Here is a 14,118-nt window from a genome sequence, read left to right on the forward strand (position 1 = left end):
GGTCTTGAAATAAAGTCCCAAGTTCTCTCCGTCTGACTAGAACCTGAACCTAAGATGAGAAAAATAGTAATCTGCAATAAACATTCAACTTAAGCCTTAAAACACATTTTAAAAATGAACCTGAACTTTTTTTTTTAATGTTTTTAATTGTAATTTTTTTTATCTGAACCATTTTATTTATTTATTTATTTATTTATTTTTTCAACCCACTGACCATTTTGTTCTTTTTCCAACAGTCATCGGCCAGCGCCTCGCCAACATGAACCTCCTCTCGCCGTTGGCTATCAGCGACGAGTTCAGTACAGTCAGACTACAACACAACCGCGCTTTCACCGAGCTGCTCCATGCTGCTAGCTCCTCTCTATCCTCGCAGGTAGGTCAGCCTGGTACAACCTTTATTTAAAAAGTCAGGGCAGATGCAGGGCAGTTGGGCCTAGGTTGGCAGTTGGGCCTTTTTCCTTAGAATCCTTTTCGCCAGAGCCTGTTTTGCTTTGAAATGGCTCACGTTTTGATTCCCTGATATCTTTAGTTATGGATTTAATACTGTCCAGACTTATTATTAGGGGTCCAGCCCATAGGGCTGAAGTAGGCTCCCTGCATGGTTGGTGTGGTAAACCCTGCGCTACAAGAAACATACTGAGAATATATTAAGATGGTTTATTTTGCAGAATAAAGAGAGGTACACAGATACACTTTAAAACTAGTGAAGAATTTTGAAATCGAAAACTATCTGGAACACAATCGGCAGAAGCTACAAACATGGTTCACGTGTTGTTTGAACCAGTAACACCTCGTGGTTGAAGTTTCATTTAAATTGTTCCACATAGGGAGCAGAAATAAGTGAAAAATCGACCAAATTTGACCGATACACAGACGCGGTGCATTGCATTTCACGCCAAAATATGTCCAACCCGGCCAAAAGTATCTGGAACACAATGACAGAAGCTATGAACACTGTTAAGGTGTCATTTAAACCGTTATGTCACAGGGATTTATTAGTGAAAAACCTAACAACTTTGACTGCAAATATTCAGCTGGTCCTGCTTGACTGACACACCACTATTTGTAAACAAAATTAACGGGATGAGATATAGATTAAGACGCTTTATGATGTCATCATACTATTGACAATAAATGTGCAGGTTCTGATTCAGAATGGACCATGTCCAGTGTGCAGTGTAGACTCGGTGGCTCTGTAGTGGTTCGACGTTTCCACTATGGGTTTACGTAGAGTGGTATCTTGAGTTCAGAGCTCGTAATTCAATCTGCTCGTATAGCAAATCAATTTTCCCCATTGAAATTCATTAAAATGCCATTGATCCGTTCCAGCCCCCCAAAAACCACCCCAATTTTTTTTTTGTTACGTGTTTTTAAATCAGAAAAATGTATTTATAAATAACAAATATTGTATGAAATCATAATAAAAGAGAATGTAAAGAAATAAACTGGTTTTATAAAGTGTATTTACCTTGGAGATCAGACGACTTGGACTAACGGAAGATACTGGCGAAGGAGGTTGGAGGACTTTATTGCTGAACTTAATTGCTACAATTTTTCACTCATTTCGCTTAACTTAAAAAAAAAAACAACTTAATCGTCTTCACTGATGTTTGCCACAAAAAAAACGTAATCTTCTTCATCGATGTTTGCCTTTTTCACCACGCCTTGCTCACTTTCATCTGCAGGGCGTTTCAATAAAAACCTGTCCAAGGAGGTTTATTTCATCCTGCCTTTCAGAATGTTTCAGAAATGAGTTAGGCAAGTGTCGTTATATAGCGACGACGCACGGCCAGTTGCAACTTTTTCTGGGTGTTTCCTTTCAATGAACTCTGAAAGTCTCTCCCACATTCCCAACATTTCCTTTATCTCAGTTGTAGAGATAACCTCCTCCGCATCTTGCTCCTCTGTGGTACCAATTTCCTGCAAAACCTCTGTATGCTGCTGCATCTGTAGCTCCTTTAACTCCTCCATCCTCGGAGTGCTCCTCGATGAGCTCGTTCACATCTTCTTCATCCACCTCCAAGCCCATGGACTTTCCAAGGGACACAATCTCCTCCACCACTGCCGCTTCGGGTTTGAATCCTTCGATGTCCCTTTCGGACACCACCTCAGGCCACAGCTTCTTCCAAGCAGAGTTCGAGGTCCTCCTTGTAACACCCTGCCAGGCCATATCGCTAATTCTGAGGCATATCACAATGTTGTAGTGGTCCTTCCAGAACTCTCGAAGGGTGAGGTTTGTGTTCTCCGTCACCCTAAAGCAGCGGCGGAACAGATGCTTGGTGAAGAGCTTTTTGAAATTTGAAATTACCTGCTGGTCCATGGGCTGCAGGGTAGGGGTGGTGTTGGGTGGAAGGTAAAGAACCTTAATAAACGTGAACTCTTCGAGGATGTCGTCTTCGAGGTTCGGCGGGTGAGCAGGTGCGTTGTCCAGGACGAGAAGGGCTTGCAGGAGTAGGTTATTTTCCTGGAGATACTTCTTAATGACAGACCAAAGACCAGGTTTACCCATTACACAAAGAACTGCCTGGTGAGACACGCCTTCAGGTTTTCCCTCCACATAACCTGCAATTTTTCTTTTAGGATTTTATGCGACCTAAAGGCTCTGGGGTTTTCCGAATGATATATGCGCAGCGGCTTGATCTTGCAGTCACCACTCGCATTGGCGCACAGTGCGAGTGTTAACCTATCCTTCATGGGTTTATGGCCTGGCATCTTCTTCTCCTCTGCAATGATGTAAGTCCTCCTTGGCATCTTCTTCCAGAAGAGCCCTGTCTCGTCACAGTGGAAGACTTGCTGGGGGATGCATCCTCCGGATTCTATCATCCCGGCAAGAGTTTTGAGGTAATCCTCAGCTGCCTTCACATCCGAGCTCGCTGCCTCGCCATGCCTGACGACGGAGTGAATGCCGGTCTTCTTTTTAAAATTCTCGAATCAGCCCCGACTGGCTTTAAAAGACTCTTCCGATGCCTCGTCCATTGAAGTGCCTGGGGTCGGCTGCAGCAAATCACTGTAGATAATTTTTGCCTTCTAGCAGATGATACCCTCCGTCACGCTATCTCCTGCGAGCTGCTTCTCCGTCAACCACACCAACAGCAGATTCTCCGTCTTTTCATGGAGAGCGGTCCACAGCTTCGACATTATTTTAACGCCCTTTAACGCCATAATACCCTTTATCGCCTCCTTCTGCTTCAGTATGGTACATGTGGTAGAAGTACTAGGCTCGTACTGCCTCGCCAATTCCATCACTCAATGGACATCATCCGCTTCTTCAGCACTTACTGTTTTCAGACCCATGGTTTGAAAAAAAAAATTGGCAAAATAACTGCACAAAACGTGAGCACAAAACACAAAAAAGATGCTTCCACGCTCAGGTAACAACGTGAAGCGAACGGGTGAGATGCGGGATGCTGGCCGCATTCGCTCACCACGCCACCCAGCGGCAGCACCTGAAGCTCGCTCCTCGTAACTCAAATTTTTGCTCGCAAATCAATACAAAAAATCGACGGAACAACGGCTCGTAACTCGGAAAACTTGTATGTTAGTGAGCTCGTAACTCAAGGTACCACTGTATATATTTCTGTACTTTCTTATGTGGTTGATGGCTGTAGATCTGTTCGATTTATATTTTTTTGGTCCCCATTACTTTGCCGGATTAATGAAAAATACGAAAAAAAGAAGTGGTCCTTAAAAACTCATGACCACCTCGAGTCGAATCCACTGAAATGTAAGACTGAGTGATGCGTTCAAGATCAACCGAGGCATCTGAAAAATAGAAGCTGGGAAATGGTAATTACTGTTGGAGAATTCTCCCTGTGTGGTCGGTGAGGTAAACCCTGTTACAGGCAACAAACTGAGAATATATTAACATGGTTTATGCTTCAGAGTCAAGAGTGATACCAAGATACACTTTAAAAGCAGTGAATGGCTGTACCCTCTGCCCTTGCTTCTGCTGAAGAGGGCTTTATACCATGACCACCATGTCATTGGTAAGGTGTCATTCATAAGACTTTGCCCCCCAATCACATATCACCTGGTGTTTCCCTCATACAATGATTAACAGTCAAACTCCGGTCACAGTTACACTCTTACTGTGCTATAAACAAACCACAATATTGAAGCCGCTCGGGTTATCTTTATCTCTACACAAGGTTGAGTAGAGAAGGCATGTGATCTGGTCTTTACAGTATGGCATTAAATCTTAAAGGACAGTGTCTCTTCATGTGAGCTCTGAGTGGGTCCTTAAAAACCTAAGACAATGTGTATTAAAAGCTATGTAAGATTTTTAAAAAGGCTATTGTCTTATATAAGACATATGAAACATCATTAAAAGTATTTATCATCTGCATTTTCTCTCACATTACTCACAAAAATACCACAACTTTCCTCATATTTCATGGAAATGTAATTTATTGTAAATGTAATCCAAGAAAAAAAATCAGCACTAAAATTACGTAAATTCGACGGCTATCGTAAATATGAGTAAATACGTAAACCTACGTAAATATGTCATAATTGATGTACACAAGACGCGTCACCTACTGTCGCTGAGACTTGAGATCTACTTACATACAACAAGGTAAGTTATAACAATGAAAAGGTTTTTTTAAATAAACATGTATAAACAGTTTGCTACATTTAAACATAGCACATTTAACTTAAAAAACCGAAAGTGTTAAGTATTGACAAGTTCTTCCTTAATAATTCTTATGACAAATTCATGTTAAAGTGCCATAAATGTTGTAAATGTTGAAATGGGAATGCTTCATACATACTGTCATGAAAGTTTGATTTGTGGAATTACATGGATGTAACTACGTGATGTTTGTAAGTTCAGTCAATTTTGATGCATTTCACAAAAACCAAAAGAATGTAACACGTACCTTAAACATATAAACTGGACCCCGTGTATTGCTGCCTGCAGCTATATAGCACTAAAGCGGGAACCCTATTGTTTTTGTTCGGATTTTTATTAATATTATTATTCTGCTAGCCATTCTCCGCCTGAAAGTGCCTGGTGCTCAGAATGAAACCCCCAGGCACCAAGCTTAGATGAATCAAAATCAGGGAACACAAAAAACAGGATCCATTGGCCAGTGGCGCTATAATATACCACTATTATGTTTTGTCCAATAACTTCTGAATCGCTGGTCGTAGAAACTAAATTCTTGCATCCATGGATTCCTATGATTTATTTTCTGCCATTTAGAATTTTTCAAACGTTTAAACTCCTCCTGCAGATGTAGTCCAGGGTTTATCAAACTTGGACCACAGCATGTCTGGACACCCCCAATACAATGTATTCTATGGATTTTTGCTACGCCCCATAGTTTGGCCACATTAATTTTCAAAGTTTACAAAGTCTATTTTACATAATCTGCTCTAATGTATCATCACATTGAGCTAGCATCATCCAATTTGGTAGATATGTGCAGGGTATGATTCTGAGGCACTGTGAAAAATCTGGCGTCATTTGGGCAATAGGTGGCGCTATCGTAATTGTATAACTTTCAATGGCCGCCACTTTCTTTTTTGTCTGGGCCCTGAATACAATTTATCCAATGGATTTTTGCTATGTCCCATAGTTTGGCTACAAGTTATTTTCAAAGTTTACAAAAAATGACTGCGGGGCCTATTTGATATAATGAAACTGGTTGCCACCATCAAAATGGCTCTCCCTTGCAAATTTGGTCCAAATAAACAAAATGCTGCCACCAGCCAATCGCAGCATCAATTAGAACAGGCTTAGCAATGGCTGATATGCATAACATTTGATGGTCATATGCACCAATGTACCAACAATTACTCTGTCAAATGTGGAAGGAATCATCCGTTAGCTGGCGCTATAGTGCCATCTTCTTTGCCATTTGGCTTTTCACTTCTACACAGCTTTATGTTGGGGAAAAAAACTTTCCCTGGATTCCTTAAATGTCAATTTAAGGAATGTCAATTATATGTCAATTATGTCTTCAATTTGTGCCATTTGCAATTAATTAAGTTTATAATTTGTTTTAAGTAAAGCAAAATGTCAACTATAAATTATATATGAAGTGCATTTCTGTATATAGTACACTTGGGGAGACGCCGTCTGCTGAGCATAGATTACATTATCTTCCCCATATTGAACTGCATCACAAACACCAAGGACATGTCCTTTGTGATGTTGTCCTTTTGTGAGGAATGTGCACAACTGACAATAAATGAATGCCCGCCTTGGCCACATGCCCAGAAGAACAATTGGAAACACGAGTCAGGCGTAATGGCAAGTCCGTCCAAGAAATATGAGATGATGATACTGTTGCAGGTTTTTGCACAGTATCAAGATTTCATTTCAAGAAAACCCGAAGACATTTTTATTTATTTATTTACCCGTGACAAATTTCACCATGGCGGGCAAACAGCCAGCAAGCATCAGTGAAGCTGCGAAATGTATGCAAGAGTTTGAGTAAGTCAACATATAATTTGTGGTTAATGGGGGCTTTCCACTTCATGTTGTGTAGTACGTTAGTTATCGTTTATGTCCATTTTTTGGCTTGTTTTCACATTTGTGCACTTGCTGTGATTAACCGGGACCCTGCCTGCAGCTATAAAGAATAAATAAATAATTAAATACTACCAATAAATGGAGATGTGTAGTAGTGCGTAATACAAGTATATGATACAAGTATGGGTCATTGCAGTGCATACTGCCAAAATGAAGGATTCAGCCACTACATTGTATTATTCATCTCACTCAGTCACTCTGGGGGAAGGGAGGTCAAGCTCTTAACATAAGTTCATTAACATAAACTTCAGGGTCTACCAATGAATGTCAAATTTGTCTTGTCGAACTCTGAATAGACAATTTGATCTTTTCCAATTCCAAAAAAGTACATTGTATCATGCAACCATGAAGTTGGTTATGAGGGCATCAGTTTCTTCCATAATAAAAGTATTCTCCAACTTGGTATTTGAAAGGTAAATGAGATTCCATTAGCTTGCTTTACTGATATATTTTTGCCAGCTTTGGGTATACCAAATATAGCACTCTGTGTTCTTATAATAATTCTAATATTTCTGAAATGACTTTGAAATACGACTTGTAGTACTCACCTAGTCTCGGACATGACCAAAACATATGAGTGAGATTACAAGGAGCCTGGGAATTGTTACGTGTTAAGTGTCAGCCGTATTAGGAATAGAGGCAAATATTGAAATAGGTACAGATATTGTGGGATAATATACGTTTTAATACATTGTATTCTCTATCCGCCAGTGTGATCTGCAAGCTGTTCCACTTTTGAAGATCTACTTTAACTTTTGTTGTTGTTCCAGAGAAATTGTTGTCATATAGTAGTGATAGATTTCGGGAAATGTTCATTCCTTAATATTGCTGGGGAAAGAGTGAATGGCAAATCAGACAGTAATATTACCTGCCAGCTGATTGATGGGAAAGAAATCACTTTTTCCTATACCCAGAGAATGTCCCAAAGGAAAATAATAAACTGTTCCATTCCACCTGGTGGGAAGCCTTTTCGGTGTCTAAAGAAATGACGCATTTTGGAACATTTGTTAAGGTTGGAGAGAAGATTATATTAAGCCGTCGCACATTTGTGAATTGGTGACGTTTTTTTTGTAAACCCTGTTTGCCCTTCCAATATAACAGTGGGTAGATCAGTTTCATGTCTGCATGCTAAAACTTTGGCAAGTATTTTGACATCCACATTGAAGAGTGAGATAGGGCAGTATGATGAACATTTATCTGGGTCTTTACCTTTTTTTTTTTTTAAGGTATTAGAGATATCGCAGCTTGTTTTAGAGTGGGGGCAGTATTGTGCCTTGCTGCAGAGAATCACCATCTCCAACAGTAGACGGGCAAGTTGTTTGGAAAACCTTTTCATTAGTGTAATGGCTTTGGTTATCTCAGCTATACTTAGTGGAGCTCCCAGGTTGTTTTTCTCTTCAGTTGATAGGTTTGGAATGTTTTGGATTTAAAAAGAAATTTAACATTTTGAAAATGTCACTCTGTGATTGATTCATAGTTTTGGGAGTAAAAGGACCTGGAGGTGTCATTGATCCCAAGTGGGTCAGTTATTATTTGACCTGAGGTGTTTTCTATTTGAGTAATGAGTTGTGAGGCTTACCTACCCTTTAGCTGATGTGCAAGGAGATTCCCTGGCTTTTCTCTGTTCATATAATGCCAGTATCAGACCACACAAATTCAGCCCAATTTTGACATGATTTTGTTGTGGCTGGCAAATTCAAGCATTGGGCCAGAATATGAACCTTGGGAATCAAGAACGGGCATCCTTTTACCCCGTGTAGTGTGACATGATCCAAGACGCCCCACAACTCTCTGACGAAAAGTCGGGCAGGTCAGAATTTTTTTGTATTTCCTTTACAAATATGTGACCCACCAAATATGTTAGGTACATTTGGTGCAGTTTGACTTCGATTTTTTAATGTAATTTGAAAGCGGAGAATCAGAGCTTCAAAACAAGGTGTCACTTGTGCGTGTCAAGCAAATATTTTTAAAAATATGGCTTGTTAATGACGAGGGTGCGGCAAACTGTGTTTCTGAGATAATCACCCTCACCTTCCCAACACATGGCTTCATTCAGCCAGCTCCCGAAATACAAATGGCTTGGAGGACAAACAAAGCCACATGGCTACTTACCACATGGCCACTTGACACCTTGCTGTTTGGGGACACCCTGCTGAATGGGGCAATCTCTGCATTGTTCTTGTGTTTTGAGGGAATGTTGAACAGGGTCATCGACACACATCATCTTTGTTTTAAAGAAAAAAAAGCTTATATTTAACAGTAAGAATGTACATGTTTTTTGTAGAAGTGGAATTATTTAGGAGTTTAAAAGTGCAGAAAACACAACAAAAGATAGTCTGTCAATAATATTAGTCTTTGTATATCAATCTCAGTGTGTCATTTAATATATAGATGTGTGTATGCCAAATATCTTCAAAATTCTTGTAGTTATTATGTGAGCTAACCCCAACCCTACCCCGGCTACACTCTGATTGGGGTAAATGATGGAGAAAATAAAGAGAGGAATGCAACCAGGAGGGTGCTGGGGTGCACTTGAAGCAGGTGTGCGTGCGTGCGTGTGTGTGTGTGTCCACCGGTGAGTGTACATGACTTTTCCCCATTGGTACTGGTGTAGAAGGTCGGTATTATGTCGCGGCGCCTCCAAGCAGCGGAAAGGGCCCCGAAGCGCCCTGAACTCTGCAGCCCTGTAGACACCCTACGGCTGCAGGAAAGCCCCGAGTACCCTGCCCTGCGTCCACACAAGACCCCCGGGCCCCCAGAGGGCCGTGGAGCAACCCCCACGCCCAGCCCCGAGGAGCATTACCCAATCCCGGGGAGCACGAGGAGACCCCGCACCCCAGGGGCCGGATCCCGGCCCCATAGCACAGACCGACACCCTGCCCGAGCCACCAGCGAGCCGGCAGGACTCCCATGCCCACCCACGCCCTGCGCAAGGGGATGCCAGCCCCACGGCAGCCGAACAGACACCCCCCCCCCCGCGTGAGTGCCAAGTGCCCATACACGTAGTAGTATGTGCTCAGCGCGGGGCACCTCGATGTTGTCTCGAAATGAAGTCCAGTACCAGCTGCTTACACTGACTGACTTGGATCCATCGCACTGGTCAAATTAAGGTCCACGATATGATTTAGAGCTTCCGCCACCCGCTTTTCATAATCCATAACAACAACAAGGAGATTTAAGTTTCACAGACAAGTGAAACCGAAGGCTTTTCGTCTTGTTTACAGAAGTGATGTGAGCTTTTCTTCTTTCTAAATGCTGCCTGCACAACAATGTATCCAGGTGTGTGTATAAAACACGTAAGATTTAAAGGTTGAACTCTTGTCAAAACGGTTTCACATTGTGACTTCACATCACATGGAATGTGGAGGAATGAAAACTGGCAAAATGCCTAGAACCATCCATGTGCCTTTTCTTTTTTTTTTTCTATTTTTTTAGCACCTGTCCCTTTTGAGCACCTGCCCCTTTTTAAAGTCTCTCTACGGGAGAGGGCGAGAGCCTCTGCTCAGCACCTGGTCGTGGCGCCAAGTGTAGCGTCCTTCTCCCAGGGCTTTTGGGCAACAGCTGAGGATGTGCTCTAGCGTTCCTCTTCTGAGACACAAGGGACATGATAGTGTGTCAACCTTGCCCCAGCAGAAGAGATTGGATGGGCTGGGTAAGACGTCATAGACAGATGCGATCAGGAAGGACCAGGAGACTGCCTGTTCCCATCTCGTCCATGCGCCTTGCTGTCGCATCCCCACCATCTGGCTAGCGCGCAGTTCCTCCACGCCAGCTCTCACCTCCTCTTGGACCAGTCGGCGTCTTTACCCAGGGCCTTGTCATAGCACGTGGTTGGAACGCCACCAAGCCCTGCTCGTCCAGATGCCACTGGGCCGACCAGCACGCTGTGACGCAAGCGTGACTCAGCCTGCTCGACTGCAATCCCTTGCCCTCCACTTCCTCCCAGTCCTGACTACGATGCCAGCCTGGGAGACTTTCGGGTCACTGGATACCCTGTACTGCAGCACCTCTCTTGCACGGGTAACCATAAACTCCTCATTCAGGCTGCTTAAGGGGAGCTTCAGCTTGTTGTTCTGCCTGTATAGAGCGATGCTACTCAGGCTTCGTGGCATGCCCAGCCATCTACGGAGCATGCAAAGTTTCTATTATGTTCATTCTAATGTTGATTAACATAATGCCATTTTTTTGCCTTAATTGTTAATACCACCAAATAATACACTTAAGCGGTCAGGTTGGGAACCCATATTTCTCCTTTTTGCATTTAGTGTTGCTTGAAATATGACCATTGCATTTTCACAATGTGTTGCTTGAAATATGACCAATGCATTTTGACAGTAGATGAAAACAAGTCAATTTCCCTCTGATTGCTGGGATAGAAAATGTCTAATTTATGGGAAAAATATTAAACCCTAGTTCATAGGCTGCAAGCTTTATACACACCGCATCCATAGACAGATGTATAGCCGAGAATGAAGCTTGAATCTTGGACATGATAGCTGCCCAGTTTTTCTCCAACCCAAAGATGAATCTGACTCCCCCGCCATTGGTATTCTGTCGTCGGTGTTAGAGGACGTGGTAGGTTCGAAGACGGTCTTCCCTCTTTGCGACGTCGCTTTTTGCTTGCCCATTACTTATAAAATAACTTGTTGACTCACTGCAGTGGAAAAAATTCCCAGTTTTGTTACTCGTAGAGATTGTATGTAAAATAATAGATGGAATCGTGCTCAGAGCTTCTCTCCACGCATCTGCCCTAGTCTGTTGATATACCGGAAGTCCAATGTGTGTTTTTTGTTTTTTTTAACGTTGGCGTGAACATACTTATATTGTATTTATGGCCCTTCAACAGAGTCAGCAACTTCTATGCACAGAATCACAAGACCTCACTGCAAGGTAGGAGCCCTTCTGCTTATATGTGTTTTCCCATTTTGAGCAAAATCAAAAATTTTGTATCGGATGCTATTTTATTTTTTCTCCTGACAGACCTAAAGAAGGACTGTTCCAAGCACAGCCGTCACGGTATCTCAGCGAATTTGAAGAAGTCTGCAGACTCGGAAAAGGATCCTACGGCAAGGTTTTCAAGGTACCTTGTTCACTGCGCTCTGTTAAAGGTGACCTATTATGCTCCTTTTCACCAAGTTAATACATAATCTCTGAGGTCCCTAAAACATACTTTCAATTTTAACCTTAACTCCGGGCTCCGTTGTATTTAATCTATAAACCTCCCTTATTTCACTTTTAATAAGCAATCCAGCTGCCGAATCTTCACTCATATTAGATCTACATGGTCTCATTTAAACCTCTTTTTAAACCTCATTTAAAAGTTTGTTCAGATTTTCACCACGGTGTCCCGAGCAGCGTGGAGCATGGAGCCCGGCGAGGCTTGGGGCTGTTTTGTATCATTTAATTAGAGAAACACCAGAAAGTGTTAAATACAAAATAAATAATTAATAATAATAAAAATAATAATAATAAATAAAAATAAAATAAATACATCTACGGTTTTGTTTGGATAAATGTGGAGTGGATCACATGCCACAGCCTACAGTCCAGTCAACCTAGTGTGGACACACACACAAAGAAACACACAGCTGATACTTACATTTCCATCGTCTGCATTTTTTGTCACAGACAGTTGGTCTTAATTCCTCCTTTTAAAAGATTTGTGCTGGTCTCTGCAGCCACCACAGCACTTCCCATAATTATCTCTTAGCTTCGATGCTCGCGGGTCCGATCACACTCCAGGCGTGGGTGGAGTTACTCAGATGGAGGGTGGTTCTAATTCTACTGAAGTGACGTTTATTACTGCGATGACAGATGTGACCCATCGCAGCAAAACCTGCATTGTCGCGCATTTCTAAAAATAGCCACTAGCTGCCAAATAAGTGGAAAAAACCCTTCTAGAAGGAAAACGAGATATAAGTATACGTATTATTTTCAAAGCCGAGTTTGATTTAGACAAATGTTAAACTGTGGAATTAAATATTCCCGTGAGATTTAATTGGGAAACGCAGCTCACCTACTCAGACGCTGAACAGCGCTGAACAACGCCGATCGATCGTTTCCTTTTAAAGCGACCGACCAGGTGATCATTCCAGGTAAACATTCCTCCAGATTCCATGTGATGTGAAGTCACAAAGTGAAACATTTGATAGAGTTCGACCTTTAAATCTTATGTGTTTTATACACACACACGCGAATAAGAAAAGTTGACATCACTTCCGTAAACAAGACGTGGAGCCTTTGGAAAACTTTGAGGGTGATTATCTCAGAAACACAGTTTGCCGTACCCTCGTCATTAACAAGCCATAGCTTTAAAAAGTATTGGCTTGATTCGCGCAATTGACACCTTGTTTTGAAGCTCTGATTCTCCACTTTCAAATGACGTGAAAAAAAATAAAATAGTCAAGCGGTACCAAAAGTACCTAAAATCTGCAGCGGGTCACATGACATTTCACTGCATATATGTATGACCATATGTATATGTTTGTGACAAATAACCTCTTGAATATTTCTAGCAGCAAAGCTGAACGCCTGCCTGTTTTCTGAAATAGAGAGCTTACAAAAACCAATTCACAGTTTGTGTGTTAGTAGACCCATCAGAGACCCAAATGTACATTTTGCATAATAGGTTCCTATCAACTGTTAACCTGAGTGAGTTTTTTATGTGATCACTGTCTAGGTTAAGAATAAACTAGACGGTCAATACTACGCTGCCAAAAAGATCCTCATCAAGAATGTCTCAAAGGACGACTGCGTGAAGGTAGGCACTGCGAAGGCGTCACTCAATAGTAATGACTTGATCAGTTCAGTTTTTGGGTCACCATTAAGCTTGCTCATCTCCTGGAAACTCTCCGCCAGGTGCTCAGAGAAGTCAAGGTGCTATCCAGTCTGCAGCATGTCAACGTGGTGGGCTATCACACTGCCTGGATGGAACACGTCCAGCCTGCAGCGTGTGAGTTGACGCTTAGTCATCATAAAACATAACATTCATTTTTTTTCCTTATACCTTTTATTAGGATCCACTATTGTAATTGTTTGGATTTGTATTATTCTCTGAATTTTTCGGGTTGAAAGGGTCCAGGAACAGGACGACCGCTAGAGCTACAGATACAGGTTGAGGTGTCCTTAGAACCGGGACGTCACAGACGAAAACAAAATCGATCCACATACGGAGCAGAAAATAGTGAAAAACTGAACAAATTTTTAACTGAAAGCAGCCAAAGATTCATGATTCACAGACATGTCAACGTTTGAAAACTTTAGATCGGGTAATAGAACAAGATCAGTTTTAGAATAAGAAGCTTTGTGACTTCATTTTCCAATTCTCTATAAATGTGCAGATTATGGTTCTGAATGTCCATTTGTGGCGTGGTGTAAAAACTCCATCGCTCTGTAGTGATTAGTAGTGTGTGTGTGTGTGTGTGTGTGTGTGTGTTTATGTAAACTAAGACATTGTATTCCGATATGACACCGTGTCAGATTGGCGTTGTGGTCCGTTGTGGAGCCAACACTGCGTTACTGTAAACTCGGAAAACTGTAACTCGTGCTGTGTTTCACAAAACCCAGAAAACTATAAT

At 41.8% G+C, this 14,118-nt stretch overlaps 1 protein-coding gene across 3 annotated transcripts in view; it reads left to right on the forward strand.

Annotated features, from left to right (window-relative positions):
* Nucleotides 1-14,118, forward strand: part of eif2ak1 (eukaryotic translation initiation factor 2-alpha kinase 1) — a 39,801-nt gene that overhangs the window by 9,776 nt on the left and 15,907 nt on the right. For all 3 annotated transcript variants that reach the window (XM_080021845.1, XM_080021846.1, XM_080021847.1), the window contains 5 exons: nucleotides 237-373; nucleotides 11,388-11,431; nucleotides 11,522-11,621; nucleotides 13,221-13,301; nucleotides 13,400-13,493. In XM_080021845.1, the coding sequence (XP_079877971.1) occupies nucleotides 237-373; nucleotides 11,388-11,431; nucleotides 11,522-11,621; nucleotides 13,221-13,301; nucleotides 13,400-13,493 (456 nt within the window). The remainder of the gene's footprint in view (nucleotides 1-236; nucleotides 374-11,387; nucleotides 11,432-11,521; nucleotides 11,622-13,220; nucleotides 13,302-13,399; nucleotides 13,494-14,118) is intronic.

This window comes from Zeus faber (genome assembly GCF_960531495.2).
Source record: "Zeus faber genome assembly, chromosome: 20".
In the NCBI taxonomy this organism is placed as follows: Eukaryota; Metazoa; Chordata; class Actinopteri; order Zeiformes; family Zeidae; genus Zeus; species Zeus faber.